The sequence below is a fragment of the Lissotriton vulgaris genome, chromosome 9 (assembly GCF_964263255.1).
Source record: "Lissotriton vulgaris chromosome 9, aLisVul1.2, whole genome shotgun sequence".
In the NCBI taxonomy this organism is placed as follows: domain Eukaryota; kingdom Metazoa; phylum Chordata; class Amphibia; order Caudata; family Salamandridae; genus Lissotriton; species Lissotriton vulgaris.
This window is the reverse complement of record NC_141697.1, coordinates 83,658,097-83,677,840: the sequence shown is the minus strand read 5'-3', so window position 1 is coordinate 83,677,840 and position 19,744 is coordinate 83,658,097. Positions and strand designations below refer to the sequence as shown.

The 19,744-nt window shown below is 48.5% G+C and overlaps 1 protein-coding gene across 1 annotated transcript in view; it reads right to left on the bottom strand.

The window, feature by feature from the left end:
* FNTB (farnesyltransferase, CAAX box, subunit beta) overlaps positions 1 to 19,744 on the bottom strand; it is a 150,602-nt gene that overhangs the window by 41,579 nt on the left and 89,279 nt on the right. Inside the window, exon 10 of the mRNA XM_086937107.1 lies at positions 12,981 to 13,092. Coding sequence (XP_086793233.1) covers positions 12,981 to 13,092 — 112 coding nt within the window. The remainder of the gene's footprint in view (positions 1 to 12,980; positions 13,093 to 19,744) is intronic.

Sequence of the window (19,744 nt, the reverse complement as noted above, 5' to 3'; positions counted from 1 at the left end):
CAAAACTGAAACATTGTGAAGTTGTGCTTGAGTGGAGCATGCAGCTGTGGCAGTGTGAATTTCTGCCCAAGGTACCTTGCTGCTGCAACACTGTGAAGTTGTAAATCTTTTGTATGCCACAAGTATGCCTTTCCACTCAAACACTACCATAGTGGTTATATTTAGTTAAGAGTGGGAAAAAACACCATGAGAACGGTTGGGCCAACTACACCTTCCGTCTTGTTTGTTTCTTTATATAAGAATGTACGTTTCCCCAAAATATATGAAGGTACATTTGGTATTTTAAGCAAATTAACCTACAACCTTCAATTATCAACAATGTTCAATGATTATTATTACAAGAAATTAAGGGTCAAACATTATGATGTAAATAAAGATGAAAATTCTTGATTGTAGAATATATTAGATGGTGCCGGGTGCATGAGTCAGATGCCCCGTATTTGCCTTGTTTTTAATGTTGTTGCATACTTATGCTGCTATAATTTTTAAAATTTGCGTGCTACATGATTAATATGTTGCATAGGAATTTTTAACAATTGGCAAAACTGTGACCTTGACTTTGTGCAAATTCGCGCTCCTTACCGCCTCCACACCGCCTCTGCCAGCGCACCGTTCCACCACGGGATATCCCGCTTGTTGTGGAGGGCGCCGGCAAATATCTACCTCCCCTGCCCTGACGCCAAAGTCCCGCCCCTCTGCGCGGACGGATCAGGGGACGGGGTAGACGGGGAGGAGGCTGAAATTTCCACTGGCCCTCGAGTAAGTTTGGCCTATTCCTATCAGGACTTTGCTGCACTGAAACCCACGATTCTGTCCTGCCATCACATTCTCCCCCCTGAGGCCTTCTTTGGGTCTCCCGGATGCCGTTGCTACACCAGAAATAGTGAGCCTAATATAGCTGATATCTCGATATGTGGTCTCTAGCTAAACCTTCTATTACGTCTACCGCACTCTCGGAGGGGGGCTTTCTTATTAATGCAAGATCATTGGTAAAGAACAATATCGCATTTAGCGATTATGTTTCTCTTAGGAAGCCCACATGGGTTTTCATTACAGAAACTTGGGCCTCCGACTCCTCTGGCCCTGAACTTGTGAATGCTATCCCCGTGGGCTATGCGTTAGCCAGGATGGACAGAGTGAGACGTAAGGGAGGAGGACTGGGTATCCTGTATAAGGTTTCCTCCATCTGTTGCGTCAAAACTCTCTCCTCCCCTTTATATTCCTTTCAGGCCATTCATTTCTCTATAACTTCCTCTTCCTCAGTCTCTTTTTCTGGTCTTCTGATTTATAGACCTCCGGGCCCTAGATTTGATTTTAGTCAGAATTTACTGAAAATTCTAGAACCTTATTTTGGTAGTTCCCATCGGACTGTTATGGGAGATTTGAACTTCCATTTAGAGGACTTAGACTCTAGTGAAGCCCGCCTCTTGGTGGATTCCCTGGCCGCATGCGGTCTTCGGCAACTAGTAGACAGCCCTACTCCTCAGGCTGGCCACACATTAGATGGGGTTTTTTCCAACGACCCCAGACTCTCACGGCAGGTCCCCCCATTCCCCTGGTGTGGTACGACCACCTAGCTGTCCCCTTGGAATTTAAACCCCCCTTTCCTTTCACTCTTCCGAGTGATCCCAGGATAAGGGAACCCAAGCGGAACTATAGGAGAATTTCCAATGACACCGTGGCCCTCTTGATGGCCAATGCCAGGATCGCCCCGTGGGGATGTCAGTGGTGCTGCACTGGAGCTCTCCAACTCCATTGCAGGAGCAGTGGATCTTTTGGCCCCCGCCTCATATCGCTACTCTGCTAGGAAGAGACCCTCAGCCCCCTGGTTTTCAGAAACACTTAGGCTCCTAAGGCAGGGCTGTAGAAAACAGGAGAGGCTCTGGCGAATGAGCTGGGATCTCAGGGAAAGGGAAAAACACAAACTCCTTCTTAGAGAGAAGAAGGCAAAGGTAATCAAGGAAAAACAGGCTCACTTCTCCAATCTAACAGCATCCCACACTTCCCCTAGGGAACTGTTTAAAATGGTTGATTCCCTGTGCACCCTGCAAACTCCTGACCCCGTTGTAGGTTCTCAAGAGCTGTGCGATAAGATATCTCTATTTTTTTTAGTCACAAATAGTTGACATTTATGCCACTCTTGAATCACAAAGGGACTTGTTGGGTTCTCCTCTCCCTCTGGCCACATCTTTCATAGAATGCTGTAAAACGGATCCTCATGTGAGCCTGTCCAATTTGAACCTTCCTCTTTCGCCAAAGCAGTTAGACCTGCTTCTAAATAGGACTAAATATGGATCTCCTCTGGACCCATGCCCTCTCAAGAACCTGAAGGAAGGTAGGAAAGTCTTGATGCCCCTCTTCCTCGAGGTGATGAACCGCGCTATGAAGGAAGGCATCTTCCCATCTTCTTGGAAAAAGGCAGTGGTCAAGCCTTTGCTGAAAAAGCTGATACTAGATCCAGAGATATTAAACAATTTACGCCCAATATCTCTGCTCCCGGCTCCAGCAAAGATGCTAGAGACACACCTCCACCAACATTTAACAGCCTTTCTGGACACCTCTGGGCACCTGGACCTGTCACAACACGGTTTACGGAAGTTCCATAGCACCGAGTCGGCTCTCACTGTGGTCGTAAACAACATTCGCACGAAGGTCGACCAGGGCCAGACCACTTTTCTGGTCCTGCTTGACCTGACAGCAGTTTGACACCCTGTCTCCCTCTATTTTAACAACTCGCCTTAGGGAGATAGGGGTGTAGGGCCCAGCGCTGAGCCTTCTGACCTCCTTCCTCAATCAGAGGGAGCAGAGGGTCAAGCTGGGAGAGTTCCTGTCCCCTGCTACACCTGTGCAATGTGGGGTCCCACAGGGGTCGGCCTTGAGCCCCACGCCCTTTAACATATATGTGGCCCCACTTGCCAGGCTAGTAAGATCCTTTGGGATGGAGGTGGTGTCATACGCCGATGACACCCAAATTATGGTGTCCCTCTCCCACTCGGTGAGTACCTCCGCTCTCAGCTTCAGGAATTGCATGGAGGCAGTCTCACAGTGGATGATCCTGAATTCACTGAAGCTGAACGGAGAGAAAACTGAGGTCCTGATTTTTGGTGGAGATCAGGATATCTGGTGAAGCGACTGGTGGCCCCCTTCTCTTGGAGCCTGCCCATTGCCCACGATATCGGCCTGGAATCTGGGCATGATGATTGACACCTCACTTGCTATGGTCCAGCAGGTAAATAGAACGGTCTCCACTTGCTGGAGTGTTATCAGGATCTTGAGGAAAATCACCCACTACCTTTCCTTGCAAGCCTGCAAACAGATAGTGGGTGCCTTAGTCGCCTCATAGCTAGACTATTGCAACGCGCTCTGCGCGGGCATCAATAAAGGCCTGATACAACGCCTGCAGACTGTCCAAAAGGCGGCAGCTAGGTTTGTGCTTGATGTCCCCAGCTTTTCCTCTACCACAGCAGCTAGGAAGAGCCTGCATTGGCTCCCGATTCAGGCCAGGATCTGTTTTAAGATCCTGTGCCTTGTCTAGGGGGCCCTGTCTGGCGAAAGCTCTGAAGGCATAAAATCTCTGCTGGTTCCATACGCTTCTAGCAGAAACCTTCGCTCCGCCAGCAAGAATCTTCTGTTTGTCCCTCGGGTTCGCAGGTAAGCTGTGGAACACCCTCCCCCCTGAACTGAAAGCACAACCCTCTATCTTGCTTTTCAGGAAAGCATTAAAGACGTGGCTCTTCGCCGAGGAATATCTGTAATCTGGCAATTGGCTCCTATATTATAATTATTCTTTGTTAGGCGCCTTGATGCCCGCTGGGATAAGTTGCGCAATATAAGATGTCTTTCATACATTCATTCATTTTAATTTTTTTTTTCATTTCCATAACTTGAAAAAAGAAGGCTTCGATTAGGATTGTACAGCACTGTGATGTTATTTTGTTAATCCATAAACCGCCTTCTGCTGACATAAGGGAGGAGTGTGGCAACCCTGCAGGAAGTGAGACTATCCAGACCAAGCCAGAAGCAGCTGACCCCATATCATCTTGTTCTGTCCACCCAGAATGATAAAAGGGAGAAACGTGTGTGCTCCAGCAGCCAAAGTGCACTGCTGTAACATCGTGAAGTTGTGCCTGAGCAGAATGTGCTGCTGTGACATCATGAACTTGTGTCCAACTGAACCCTGCTGCTGTGAAATTGAACGTGAGCAGACCCTGCATCTCCAACATTGTGAAGCTGTACCAGTGGGGCTGGACCTCGGATTTTGGATTGCACCCGAGCATTCTGTGCACTGCTAACCAGCAACTTAAGCTGTGGCGGGGTTGTGCCGCTGGAAGAGAGCCTTTAGGCAGGCCAGTGACTACCACTAATGCAGCCCACCACCCTAGTTTACCCAACGCCCAGTTGCAGGCTTGCAACCTGTGAGAGACATCCGATGATGCCAGAGCTTACACAGACTTCTAGTGGAGGCCTTCGTTGCTGCCTTCCACAAACTATGTACCTGGAGCACTCACTGCCAGCAAGTCTGCCAGAAAAATGCAAAACTCCACAGTGGTGAATTATAAGAGCAACTGAGTGCACAAACTTAAGAAAGGGGTTAACACTGCACCTGTGGCTGATACCTGCACGAAATACAACACAAACCCTGGGGGATGTGAGTGAGGGGAAGGCAGAAATGGTAGGGGCGTAAATATTGGCCCCCAGGAATGTTGCCCTACATCAGTGAAGCATCCATATCTAGGACCTATGTAGCATTGAGTTTTCTGGTGTTAAAGTGCTTTCTTTTAACAAAGACACACTGGGTTGGACAATCAGTTATTGCGCTCCTGTGAGCTTGAGTTCTGAGCTTGGAACACCCTCACACCAGATCCCTTAGAAGCCTGTGATTGCTCCTCAACCCTACCACAGAGTCAAGTGCCTGACCCAGTCAGCAGGCCCATAGTGGGACGGACCCAGGCACATCATTATTTAGTATACGCAAACAAAGTTTAGATGACTCTGGATGCTGTGTCATCCTTTTCCAACTCCTGCACAGGGAAAATAATAAACTTTTCATCATTCACAAAAATATATCCAGATGCATGGCTGAGAATACGGACACAGTGCATTTGGTATACACATACAGTTGTGCAGATGTTATGAACTGGTGTGATGAGGTCTTGTCTGCTTCACTACGATTACATGATAGTGCAGGATATCAAATAATGCGTGTGGGGGTAAAACCTAAGTGTAATCGATATCCCGAGGTAGTGTTGAGGTAGTGTTGAGGTAGCTTCCAACACAAAATCGCATCAGAACCCCCTTTGAAAGATGAGAGAAACCCGCTGGGAGACTCCTGCACATAGGTGATGTGTGTGAGTGTTTATTAGCGGAAGAGGTATGTATGTGGCCACTGTCCTAACACATCTAAACTACCATAAGACCAGGAATGCTGGAGAGCGAGGCAGAGAACTGTACGTGCACAACTCGTTACTGATGAAGGCTGTGCGCGTGCCTGCCCGCTGGTTACAATTCACGCGAGGCGACGGTTGACCCCCTCAACCTGGTGGAACACGGCTAGCTGCTGAACAATGAGGTACTGGCTGCTGAACAATGAGGTACAGGCTGCTATTACTTTTCAGTAACGTTTGGCCAGTAAACCAAATAAACATATCAGAAAACAAACCATGCATGCCTGAGATTTTATAGGTCGTTTAGGTTTAAACGTCGGGAAGGAATTTGGTCGAAGGAGGGACGGGTGCACTCGGCTCGTCGCCTCCATTGCCCCGCAGTTTCGGTGGAAAGGTGTCATACTTCTGTCCGGTAAAAGTCTCAGAAACCGGTTTTTCTGGTGCACGCTCGCAGATAATCTGTAGGGTTGAGTCCTTGGAATCGAGGAGTTTCTGCTGTGCAACCAGACCGCAGGCCTCAATAATTACTGTTCATGTTGTAAAACACTTGGGTTTCCGGGTCAGTCCCAGGAATCGACGGAGGGTCGGTGTGTTTAATAGGTCTATAATGTATGGTTCCAAACTGTACAAATTTCCAAGAAAGGTTAAAACAGTTGATAAGTCGGTCAGACAGATTTAAACTGTACGAACAATAACGGCTTAATGTTCGCATAATTGGGAAATGGAGCTTCGAACGTGGCCCTCTTCCCAGTACTAGACTGTACCGCATTTGGTTTCTCTTAAAATACTAACACTGTATTATTCTCAACATCTAGAGTGGAGATGTGACAAAGGCAGTTTAGCAAAGGACTATGTACTCAGAATAAACTCAGAGTTTAGGAAATGTGAGAGATAGGCATCGGAGGGCGGGAAACGCCTGACAGACCTAGCGTGCAGGCGAACGCAGGGGCGCAGCGAGATTCAGAGGGTACGGTTCTCAAATTTCACAACGAACAATCGCTGAAAGACAAGTGCGGCCCCTCTTGCATGTACAGTGTTTATCTTGCGGTAGCGAGCGCAATAGTTGCAAACAGATGGCAAAACATGCACAAGTTTCAACAAGAGCCCGGAGCGATTCCAAGAGGTCACCCCAAAGCAGTGCTTCCGTGCTGCATAGGCGAGACCTAAAAATGGCTTCCCAGATCACTTGCACTGGCAGTAATAAGACTGACCATCACAGGGGCATATCTGCCCTTACATATAATATTAAGCACATTGCCTTAGGGCTGTCAGGCCTACTCTGCTGTAGGGGTGACTTACTGGTCCCACTTAGAGAGCACTAAGTGGAAGGGATGGTAGCATCTAGGAGTAGAGAAGACCAATCCGGAGCCTCTTAATTTCTGAAGGGTTTTGGCACCTTCTCCAGTACTGTCGAACATTTAGAAATATGGTACATAAGACATAATGGACCTTCAGGATTAAAGGCCAGAATTGTGGAATGTATTAAACTATCTACTTGACCAAGGAAATTGACTTGTCCCTAAAGAAAAAAAAGAAAAAATATCAACTTGTCCATTTTGGTGCCATGCAGTGATGTGGCAAACTATAATAACGTTTTCATGTGTCAGAACTCCAATATTAGCCTTTCTGATTATGTTAGGGCCTATTTTCTTAATGTGTTTGAATTCTAGCAAGTCTAATTTTGTCGCCATTCTGTAAATTCACATACAGGAATAGTAAGGAGATGGCAGATAAGGGGCTGAAATGCTCTAGGAGTCTACTTCTGTAAACTTTACTGAATTCCTAAAAAGTCAAAACTCTTCAGCAGTGTAAGGACATATACCTGCAGCTTTTGTAACTTTCTTTAAAGAGGTGGGTCCTTAATATACCGTCATGCAGCCCACAATGGTTTTGCACTGATTCTTTTCAAGTTGCACATTTTTGTATTCAGTAATGCAATCTGAGCTCACATCATTTATGAATTCTCACCCTAATAATAAAGGTTCTGCATTATTAAATCTTAATAGAAGTTTGAACAACTTCTACACGTGGATAAAAAACATGGCTGATCGGCAGAATATAGTCTTTCACAGATTTATGTTGTAGTACTCTAAAGTGGCAACAAAGGGCTCCCACTGCAGTGGATTGGGGCAACGTATTCAGGAGACAAAATTACCATGAAAACCTGTGGTCTTTGACCCCAAACAAAATGTGTTGGGTGTCGGGCAATTGGAATTTCCACCCCTGAAGAGTATTAGAACATCCCTCGAGAAACAAAATAAAGCATCTTTAGTCATAGTAGGTATAGTTGTATTTATTCACTTCAGTTTAGACAGGACACCTATACTAGAAGATTTCTGGGCTCTTTCTGACCCACCACGAATAGCAGACAAACCTTTCCACCAAACAGTAGGTCTTAAACTGTTCGTAGAACATTAAGTAGTTGCTGTGCTGATAAAGGTACTGATGAAGTGGATTGCAAAGGAGGGCTGTTGAACTCCAAAGTCTTGGCCAATTTTTCAAGATTTCCTAAAGAACAAGGTAATGCTCTTTCTCATGGATACTCAATCCACCCATAGGTTTCTCACCTTTTAATAAACCCCCAGGAACCAGACTGGAATGCTAATTGGCGAAATGCAGCTCCTCACAAGTTCCATACTGCCCCGGAAGTGATGGTGCAGAGCCATGGATACTTTTAACTGCAGATTCCTCACCTTAGAATAGATACCAAAGGTGGAGGTTCTGGAATGGGCTAGGGACCAAACATCTTGCAGAACTGAGCAGGCAAACAGTTCATCCTGCCGGACTGGTCTGCACGGACGCCTATATAGTAATGGCATTGTCAAAGACGGGTACTCTGGCGGCAAGATCGACATACACAACTTCAGGGGAAAAAATAAATAATCAAAACGTAGTCACTTGCTGCCACTCTATCGCCATAGACTGTTTAGATGCAGGTGGCGGATCCTGCCCTATTACTGAGACAGAAGTTCTGACTGGAAGACACCTGTTCATGACCAGAAGGTCTAGGTACCATACTCTCCTGACCCAATCAGAAGACCGTAGGATGACTTGGGTCCACTAATCCTCCTCTGTTCCAGAACTCGGGAAAGAAGACATACAGGAGTTCCATGTTCCGTGCCAGCCACAATACATACCCCAATTAATCAGGATTTGCAGAGCGCGGCTGCTTCACCCATGTAGGCCTCGAATCACTGTGGGATCATGCTGCCTGTTCTCCGATTGAACATCCAGGTCTTGGGGTCCTTGCTGAACTGCTGGAGCGTTGGTGAGGCTCGAGGTGCAGGGGGAGGTCTTTATGTGCGTCCTAACTGGCTAAGGGTATGCCCAGACGTGGGTCCCTAGCTTGCTGCGCCACTGGATTCAAGCTAGCCTGGCTAACGAGGGTCAATGCCCTAAAACTGGTCCCTGGATTCTGGTTAACGGACCACGGAGGACCTGGCCTGACATTTCAGGCTGGACTGTTCCCACAGGGAGCAGGGTCAGGACTGATTTTAATATGGCTGGATCCAAACTGGGGAAATGTGGCAAGCAAAATAATGATGGATTAAACCCAGATCTGTGACTGGGGGTGAGTGTTTGAAAAGTTTCAACACTCCATCATTATTTTATGATGTTGCAGGGTAAGATTTTCCAGGCCTTAGCAGCTAGGTGTGAGTAGGAGCGGCCTCCACTGTTCGTCCGGCAGATGCATCGGGTGGCTTCTAGAAAGAGGGATCCAGAATGGCGCTTCCTGGTAGGTTGGTGGATATTCAATAATTTTTTTATTATGCCGGTCCTTCGCTGTGTAGTGCCTCGTATGCATGGGTGAGCAGCCTGACCAGACATCTCCTCGCGACTGGTAGCCAGTGGAGTTTCGGGAGGCGAGGTGTTATGTGCGTCCATCTGGGGAGGTTGAGGAGGAGTTCTGGAAACTCTGGAGTTTCCTCATGAGTTGGGCGGTAATTCCTACGTAGAGGGCGTTGCCGTAGTCAAGTCTGCTGGTGAAGAAGGGTTGCAGGACTGTTCGCCTGGTGGGAGCCATGTGAAGACCTTCATGAGCATTGGGAGGGAGAGGAAGCAAGCGGAGGAGACTGCGCTGACCTGCTTCTTCATGGACAGCTGACTGTTGAGGTTTATGGCGATGTTGCGGGCGTGTTCGGTGGGTATCGGGGTTGGGCCCAGCTCGGGGTTGGCAGGAAGGGGCAACACTCATCCTTCCAGTGTGTGTCCTTGCCTTTCCCGAAGATTAATATTTCTGTCTTGACTGTGTGGAGTTTGAGACAGTTGTTCATCCAGTCAGCAACATCTTGCATGCATCTTTAAAACTTGTCTTTGATGGTTCTTGTAGGGTTAAAGAGAGGATAAGTTGGGTGACATCGGAGTAGGAGATATTGAGTCCATGGCTTTCAACGATGTTGGCCAGGGGGTGTTATGTATGTGTTGAAGAGCGTTGGGCTGAAGGAGGATCCTTGAGGTACCCCGCAGATGATGTTCTTAGGAAGTTAGAAGTAGCGAGGGAGGATGATTTTCTGTGTTCTTCCTGCGACATATGATGTGATTCACTTGAGGGCTGCTCCTTGGATTCTGATCTGGTGGAGCCTGTTGATCAGTGTGTGGTGGGATACAATGTTGAAAGCTGCTGAGAGGTCGAGGAGGATGCACGGTATGGTTTCCCCTTGGTCTAGCAGCATTCGGATGTCATCAGTGTCTGTGACTAGAGCAGTCTCGGTGTTGTGGTTTGTTCTGGAACCGGATTGGGAGGGGTCCAGAAGGTCATGGTTTTCCATATGTCTGGTGTCCTGGATTTTGATTAACTTCTCGATCAACGTGGCTGGGAAGGGGAGCAAAGAGATGGGACATTCGTTTTTCAGTTCTCCTGGGTCTGCGGATGGCTTCTTCAGCAAAGTCTTCATGTCGGCATATTTCCAATTCTGGGGGAAGTGGGCTGTGGTGATTGAGGAGTTTAGGACCTTGGCAAGTTCTTTTCTGACGAGTTGATTGCAAAGGTTGAAAGCATGGTGTGGCAGGGGTCTGCAGGGGCTCTGGAGTGGATGGATCTCATGATGGTTGCCGTTTCCTTTTTGGTGAGTGGGTTCCAGAAGGTGAGCTGGTGTGGGTGGGCATCGGTCGGAGTGATGCGGTCTGCGGCAGGAGGTTGGGGTGCGAAGTCTTGGTAGATGGTGATAATTTTGTTGTGGAAAAGGTCCCCAGGGCATCGCAAAGATCTTGTGAGGGTGTGATGCTGTTTCCTATTGCTGAAGGGGTGGGGGAATTCCTTGACTATGTTGAAGAGTTCCTTGGAGTTGTTGTAGCGGTCATTGATGCAGGTGGCTTGGAGTTTTGCTTGGTGCTTTTCAGGTGGTGGTAGCGGTTGGGGGCAGCTTTGAAGCGTATTCGTTCCTAGAGGTTCTTGCTGGCACGCCCTCTCGTTTCAGTCTGTCTACAGTGGAGTTTTCTGGGTTGTTCCGAGAACCACTAGTGGCGTTTGTTTATTGAGGTTGGTAGGTTCTCTCAGGCAACTTAGTCATTGCTTGCTGTGATCCAGTTTGTGAAGATGTCCACTGCTTGTTCTTTGATCTCAGTGGTGGTGGTAGGTGGGAATTAAGGGTGTTGGTCCAGCATTGTTCTGATTCCTTGGACCAGCTGCGACGTGTTTTGCTGGCGGTGGAAGAGGGGGTATTGAGGAGTTTGAGATGATAAAAGTGGATGCAGTGGTGGTCAGTCAAGGTGAGCTCTTCAGTTTGGGTGTATTTTACACTGTTGCTGGCTGCGAAGATAGGGTCGAGCCTGTGTCCTGTGATGTGGGAGGGCTCAGTGACCAGTTGCTGGAGTCTGAGGTTGGCCATACTTTCTAGGTCAGCCGTGTTGGTGTCGTCAGTGTTCTCTATGTAAAAGCTGCGGTTTCCTAGGAAGATGTACAGATTCAAGTTGATGGAAATAGGAGCCATGAAGTCGTGTTTTTGCTGTTCGTTTGGAGTTGGAAGTTGAGGCGCTCCGTGAAGGGGGTGCTGTCGTCTCTGGTGGTTGTGCATTTGAGGGTCTCTTTGCAGATTATGGCTATGCTTCCGCCGTTCCTACTGGTGCGTCTCGGTGCACAATCTTGTATACGGCCTGGGTGGCTGTGGCGATGTCAGGTGCTAATGCAGGGTTCAGCCAGGTCTCTGTGATGAAGATGGTGTCTGGGGCATGGGTGGTGCCCTAGATTTCTGTGGCATATTTTCTAAGTGAGTGTGTGCTGATCAGCAGGCATTTAATCTTTCCGGAGGTGTTGGCGCCGGCCTTGCTGCTGGGTGTGAGTGCATTGGTTTGGCTGATGGACGTGATATCAGTTGTGTCACTTGTGATGCAGGTAAAGCATCAGTTCAAGCAGGAAAGGGGCCTTCGGTGGTCCTGGGTGCAGCTGTTCTAGCGTCAGGAGTCCAGGGCTTGACATTCTATAATCTTTAACAAAACGAATCTAGTGCAAAATCCTGGATTTCTTTGGAATTATGTCCTCGATTGCTCCTTACAGAAGTAGGATTATTTCAGATCATGCCATATCGGTCAAACATCCAAAAGATGTCTTACAGCAAAGAAAACACCTGCACTGCATGTTACAATTTATTGATTGTAACATGTTTCAGCAACTGCCTTCCTTGGACGATCTTGTATTCAATAACAAATATCAACTTAAATAAAGGACAAGATATATATTTTGTGACAGAATGAATATGATTGTGGCATTTTACATCATTTATTGTGAGGCCTGCCCTTTTCACAATAAATCAGAAAAGTGTTTTTAAGCTTAGTGTTGACAAGTATTAGGCAGAGAAGAATCTTTAACTGTCTTGGAGATTGGTTTGCCGAAGCTGAGCTGCAAACATCCCTAGCGAAGCCCATCGGCTCCTTGTAGCCAGGAGGTTCTAAACTCCAGCCATCTAGGAGCATCCATCTTACATGGATGAACTGCAGGGAATATGCTAATTTAAGAATAGTATTGCAGTTGAGCTCTTGGAGTACATCAGAATGCCTTTCATTTGGGTAGTAAAAAACTAATTATTTTCAAGGAAGGCTTGAGTGTGTGTATATATATATATATATATACGTGCATATATGAGGCAGACTATTAGACCAAAACATTAGCATGTGCACCTTAAACATGCCTCTTGCAGGTACCCACAGAAATTTCCTTCCACCATTAATTCTTTTTTTTTGTCACTGAATGGTTATTTATCGTTCCTTCCACCTCTTCTGGTCCCTGTGCATTTTAACCTGTGAAGGTAACTGACATTTCTCCTTCTAACATACACCACTTTCAGCACAATATGCAGTTGTAAAAGTATTGTGAATGTTATTTCAGCATTCCTTTAATTTCTGTGTACAAAAACAACTCATGGCCAGGTTGAGCCTTGTTGGGATGCATCCGTGAGTTGCAGCTTGCATGCAGCTAGCATGGGACTTGCGTCCACAACAGTGGCTTGAGTCTGCTATACTCCATCATGCAGGAAGATGAAGCTAGAACTCTCCCTTTTATGCAGGACCTTCCAAGTATAACCACTGCTAAGCGCACATCACATGCAAAGCAGTCCAATTAACAAAAAGCACCAAACCATTGGCTATTACACTAATACTCACTTGCCAGGTTTATCCAGTAATCCACCAGATGGACACTGACAGCACAGGAGAATGTATTCTTGTAAAGCCTGCTGGTCAAACATCCAGTGAGTTGGACTGAGTGCATTATCTCCTATAGAAACAAAATCGACAAAAGTAATTACTAAACCGATGAAACATTGCCAGTATCTCCAAGCTGCATCTACTTTTCATTTGTGACAACATAGTACAGAATGTTCTGGATAATTTTAACTATTTATTTTGAAAGTTTTATAGAGCGCGAACAAGACCCTTGCGTATATCAGAGCGCTTTACAAACAGGGGTTATTTATACAACAAAGAGGTTACTTATAAAAACAAATAAAGCAGATAGATCAGGTAAACATAACATCTTGTGCAACGATGAGCAAAACGCACAAGTTACTTACCTTCGGTAACAATATATCTGTAAGAAACAGTAGTTAGTATTAGATTCCTTACCTTACAAATATCCCCAGGCGTCAGTCTGGATCCGGAAACTTTTGCGTAGCAGTACCCCTGCGCGTCGGTAGGCGTCGTCTGCGGCTCCGCGTCAGTCGTCGGCGCCGGGATGACGTCGCCGGAGTACATAGATGCCGCCCTTGCGCGCTGACGTCAGTTCTTATACACAGCTTTTCCACGCCAGAAACGCAGAGCCATGATAAAAACCAACACTGGTGCCATGAAACTAGGGCCCTGAGAAGGGATGACCGTAACCCTAGATATCGGTTCGCAGAACGGGGAGGATGGGTGGGGCGGTAAGGAATCTAATACTAACTACTGTTTCTTACAGATTGAATATGCTACTTACCAGTATGCATCTGTTCTTGGCATGTAGGGCTGCTAACATTCATATCTTTGCATTAGATCGCCACCTAGTGTTGGGTCCGGATGATCGCACATTGTTGTCCTGGAAGAGTCTTCGAAGTATCCTGAGATGGGTGGCTCCTCCCCTGGACTACAGTGCGCATGGGCATCGGCTCCATCCCCAGATTGTTTTTAGCCATTGTGGCAGAGGATGGAGTGGCAAGTGTAAAGGATGTCCATGCTAGTGATTAAATACAATAGTATATCTGCAGCTGCGACAGGCACCGGGGAGGAGGGTGGGCGATATGAATGTTAGCAGCCCTACATGCCAAGAACAGATGCATACTGGTAAGTAGCATATTCAGTTCGAGGCATGTGGGCTGCTAAATTCATATCTTTGCATAGAATACATAGCAGTCCCTCCATCAGCGGCGGTTGCCCGTGCCAGCTGCAGAAACCTGAAAAAGTGTCTTGAGAACAGCCTGCCCTACAGCCGCTTGCTGTTTGGAATGTACATCAACACAGTAGTGTTTTGTAAAGGTATGTGGTGTAACCCACGTGGCTGCTCTGCAAATATCCTCTAGAGGAATGTTTCCCAGGAAAGCCATGGATGCCCCCAACTTGCGTGTGGAATGTGCCTTTGGGGGTATTGTTAAAGTGCGCTTGGCTTTATGATAACAGATTTGGATGCACTTAACAATCCATCTGGCTATTCCTGCTTTGGATATTGGGTTGCCTTTGTGTTGTGGTGAGAAGGCAACAAAGAGTTGTTTTGTCTTCCTAAAGTGTTGTGTCCTGTCTATGTAGTACATCAATGCCCTCCGTACGTCCAAGGTATGGAGCATCCTTTCCGCCACTGTTTGTGGGTTCTGGAAGAATGCAGGCAAATCGATAGTTTGGTTGAGATGAAAATGTGACACCACCTTTGGGAGGAATTTGGGGTTAGTACGTAGTACCACCCTATTTGGATGAATCTGGATGAAAGGCTCTTGTATCGTGAGTGCTTGCAACTCACTTACGCGTCTTAGTGACGTAATGGCAATTAGGAAAGCAACTTTCCACGTTAGGAATTGCAGTTCGCACGAGTGCATTGGCTCAAACGGTGGTCCCATCAGCCTGGTGAGGACCACATTGAGGTTCCACACGGGAGCTGGCGGTGTTCTTGGGGGAATGACTCGTTTCAGTCCTTCAAGAAACGCTTTAATGGCAGGCACCCTGAAGACTGAGAGATGCTGCCTATTTTGAAGGTAAGCTGCGATGGCGGATAGATGTATCCGAATAGAAGTGTACGCTAGTTTGCACTTGTAAAGGTGTAACAGATAGCAAATGATGTTAGGGATAGATGCATCTAGCGGGTTTATGTCATTGTCTGCACAGTAAATGACAAAACGCTTCCACTTTGCGGCATAGCATGCTCTGGTTGACGGCTTCCTTGCCTCCTTGATGATGTTCATGCATTCAGGAGGTAGGTTCAGGTATCCAAACTCTAAGACTTCAGGAGCCAGATCGCTAGGTTGAGCTGTTGCGGATCTGGATGCTGAATTTCTCCATGGTTCTGCGTCAGAAGTCTGGGCGTGAGGCGCAGTCTTTGATGCGGGACCACTGAGAGCTCGAGGAACGTGGTGTACCATGCCTGGCGCGCCCACGTTGGAGCAACTAGGATGAGTGTCATGGAGTGTTGCCGTAGTTTCCTCGCCACCAGTGGTATCAGGGGTGTCGGGGGAAAAGCGTAAGCAAATTTGCCTGACCAGTTCATCCATATCGCATTGCCCTGCGATTGGGGGTGTGGGAACCTGGCGGCGAAGCTTTGGCATTTTGCGTTCTCCCTTGTGGCGAACAGGTCTATGTCTGGACGCCCCCACCTTCGGAAGTACGGCTGGAGTACTGATGGATGTATCTCCCACTCGTGCATTTGATGACTGTATCTGCTGAGCAGATCCGCCATCTGATTGTCCTTCCCCGGGAGGTGTTCTGCCATGAGGAAGATGTTCCTCTGAATGGCCCACTTCCACATGCTCTGAGCCAGGTGAGACAGCTGTGGTGAGTGGGTGCCTCCCTGTTTTTGGATGTAGTACATCGCGGTCATGTTGTCCGTCCGGACTAACACCACCTTGTTGCACAGATGTACAATGAAGGACTTGAGCGCCATGAAGATCGCCATCAGTTCTAGATAGTTGATGTGCATCTTCTGTTGCTGCGTCGTCCATAGTCCCTGCACTGTGTAAGTTAGCAGGTGTGCTCCCCATCCCTGGAGAGATGCGTCCGTTGTCAGGATAACCTGTGGCACTGGCTCCTGGAACAGTCGGCCCTTGCAAAGGTTGTGTGGAGTCCACCAATGCAGAGAGTTGTATGCCCGACTGGTAACCAACACTAGGTCTGTTAATTGTCCCTGAGCCTGTGTCCACTGATTTGCTAAGCACTCCTGGAGCGGGCGCATATGCAACCGTGCGTGAGGGACTATGAAGATGCAGGAGGCCATCATGCCTATCAACTGCATGAACACTCTTGCTGGAAGTGAGTGTCCCGGTCTGAACTTCTGGATTAAAGACTGTATGCCGTCTATCCTGACCTGGTTTGGTTGTGCCGAGGCCGTCAGGGTATTGATTGTCGCACCCAGAAACTGCCGGACGTGTGCCGGCTGAAGGTGTGACTTCGGGTAATTCAACGAGAAACCCAGGTCGTGAAGGAGGTGAATGGTAGTCGACATGTCCGCGGCGCACTGCTGTTCCGATCTGGCTTGAACGAGCCAGTCGTCGAGGTAGGGGTAGACATGGATGTTCTGCCTCCTGAGGTGCGCTGCTACAGTCGCCAGACACTTGGTAAAGACCCTTGGGGCAGTTGTGACTCCGAAGGGTAGGACTTTGAACTGATAATGCGTGCCCTGGATAGTGAACCTGAGGTACTTCCTGTGGGACGGATGTAACGGAATGTGGAAATAAGCATCCTTGAGATCTAAGGTTGCTAAGAAGTCTCCTTTGTTTAACATAGGAAGAATCTGTTGCAGTGTAAGCATGTGGAAATGCTCTGACAGTATGTACAGATTGAGGGGACGGAGATCCAGAATTGGCCGTAGAGATCCATCCTTCTTTGGAATGAGGAAGTACAGGGAATAAACCCCTGTGCCTTCTTCCCCCACTGGCACGAGCTCGATTGCCCCTTTTTGCAGCATTACCAACACTTCTTGCTGCAATAAGTGCAAGTGCTCTGCTGACATAGGTCTTTGCCTTGGTGGAATGTTGGGTGGAGTGGACTTTAACTCTAGACAATAACCGTACTGGATAAGCTGTCGCACCCACCTGTCTGTGGTGATGTTGGTCCAGACGGGCAGGAACTGCTGTATTCTCCCCCCGACAGGTGTTAAATGGTCGGGGGGCAGTGACAGAGAGTCACTGGTTGCTTGGGGCAGAGGAGCGTGAATTGTTGCCTCCTTTGCCACGTCCTTTGTTGCTGTTTCCCCTGTAGCCCCTCTTGTTCTGTTTGGGGTACGAGGACTGTGCTCCACCTCTAGGGAACTGCGACTGTTGACCCATCTGTCCTCTGGTGACTCCACGGGCACCTGAGCGACGAAAATTATTGCCCCGAAACTGCTGAGATTGTAGGGCCCCCATCGATTTAGCAGTTTCAGTGTCCTTTTTAATCTTTTCCAGGGTGGTGTCAACATCTGGACCAAACAGTCTATCCGGATTGACTGGTTGATTAAGTATGGTTGTTTGAATGTCAGGTTTGAAGCCCGATATGCGGAGCCAAGCCTGTCTTCTGAGCATGACACTGGTGTTAACGGCCCTAGCGGCTGTGTCCGCGACATCAAGTGCGCACTTTATGGCCGCGTTGGAGATCAGTTGTCCCTCTTGTATAAGCAGTTTGGTGCCCTCTTGAAACTGCGGAGGCAGGTGTTCTACAATCTGCTCTAGTGTGTCGTAATGTGAACGATCATAACGTGCCAGTAGTGCCTGTGTATTTGCAATACGCCAGAAATTGGCAGCCTGTGCAGCCACTCTTTTGCCCCCTGCCTCTAGCACTTTGGACTCCTTATCCGGGGGAGGAGCTTCACCCGTTGTTTGGGAGTTGGCCCTCTTGCGTGCGTTTGCTACCACCAAGGAGTCAAGCGGCAACTGTCCTCGAATGTATGCAGGGTCTGCAGGCGCTGGTCTGTACTTTTTTTCAATACGTGGGTTGACCACCCTCGCCCTGGTAGGCTCTTTAAAGATGTCCGCAGCGTGCTTGAGGACCCCTTTGAGCATAGGCAGTGTCTTTACATTTCTTTCCGAAACTGAAAACGTGTCGAATAGAAAGTCTTCCTCAACTGGGTCAGCATGCATGTCCACATCATGATTAGCAGCTGCCCTCTCAATTAGTGCATGAAAACCTGCAGAATCCTCCGTAGGGGATGCACGTGTACTGAAGGACTGTGGCTCTTGCCCCACATCTTGGTTGCCTTGGTCCCCAATGCCATAATAAGAATCTGGCTGTGCATCAGGTTCATTTACTGGGAACGTGTATTGTTCATCGTCACCATAGTCCCCACTGTCAGAGTGGTCTGGAGACGGTGTTGGGCTCCTTCCCTGAGGAGGAAGAATAGGTTCCATGAGGACCGGGGCGTCCTGTGGAAACTTCTTCTTCTTTAGAGGAATGACGTAGGATTCCACCGGCTGCGAAGTGATCTTTCTCTTGTAAAGGGTCAACTTCCCCGTGTCCGCATTTATAAAACACTCCGAATCCTCCTCGGGGTCGATCACCTGACCTGAAGATGTCCCCGCCGTAGAAGAATCCGACTTCTTTGGCGTCGATTTAGAGGAAAAAGCCTTTGGCACCACCTTTGGAGGTAGAAGGAAGAGGAGCTTGCTTGCCGACTTGTCCGGGACATCTGCCGCCTTCTGCGTCGATGGCGTTGGCGTCGACGAGGAAAGAACCTTGTCCTTAATTCTTTGTAGCGAAGCCGCCACGAGAGATGCGTCGGTGACCGATGACTTTGGCACCGACGGAGTGGACTTGCCCTCGGATGCGACGTTCCGGAGGTCTTTTAGAGGGATGGACGGCGCCGACCCCGAGTCCTTGGAGCGATGCGCCGATGTCCCCTTTGGAGCCGGTGCTGTGTCGGTTGCTTTAGCAGGCTTCGCCGGCGCCGGCGCGCTTGTCTTGTGCGTGCCACTTTTCTTAGAGGATTTCTCCTCTGGCGCCGATTTCGACCCTGTGGAATCGCCGTGTTTCTTCGACTTCTGCGGACCGGAGGTCGACGGAGTCGATGAGGCCGTCGTCTTACTTGTTTTCGCCGTTGCGACCGCCATCTTAGGGACGTTCGAGTCCTTCACTTTCGGTTTCGGTTTCGGGTCGGCCATTTTAGGTGTAGTCGAGACCGTTGCTTTCAGTTTCGGTTTCGAAACCCTAGGCGCAGCAAGTATGTCCGTGGCCGGGCCGACAGGCGGGGCCGTGGCTTGCGCTACAGGGTCTTGGGTAAGGCCGACAGGCGATCCCGCGACCCCCGTGTGATGTTCTTCAACTTCGGGGCATAGCTCGTCCTCTGAGCTATCTTCCTCGGCCCCATAAACCATGGCGTCGTCCCCTACCTCGTCGACGTATTCAAGGCCCTGACCCACGACTCCGTCGTCGTCATATTCCGGATCGGCCTCGACCTCCGTCTCAGGCGGGGAGATTTGAAGATGATGGCTCTGGTCCTCTTCTTCTTGGTCGCCGAAGATGTTATCTGGATCCGGGGCCGCTTGCTTGGCCCCAAGGCGCACCGCACGCCGAATCATGAGAGTCTTCTTCGACCTGAACTTCGCACAGGCCCGGCAACTTCCTTCGTCATGGTCTGGCGAAAGGCATTTATTACACACCGGGTGTACGTCTATATGTGGGTATTTGGACCCACAGAGCGGACAGAGTTTAAACGGACTCCGCTCCATGTCGGGAACTTAGTGTCGAGTCGCGATGAGAAGGCCTCGACGTCCGAAGAGTTGTAA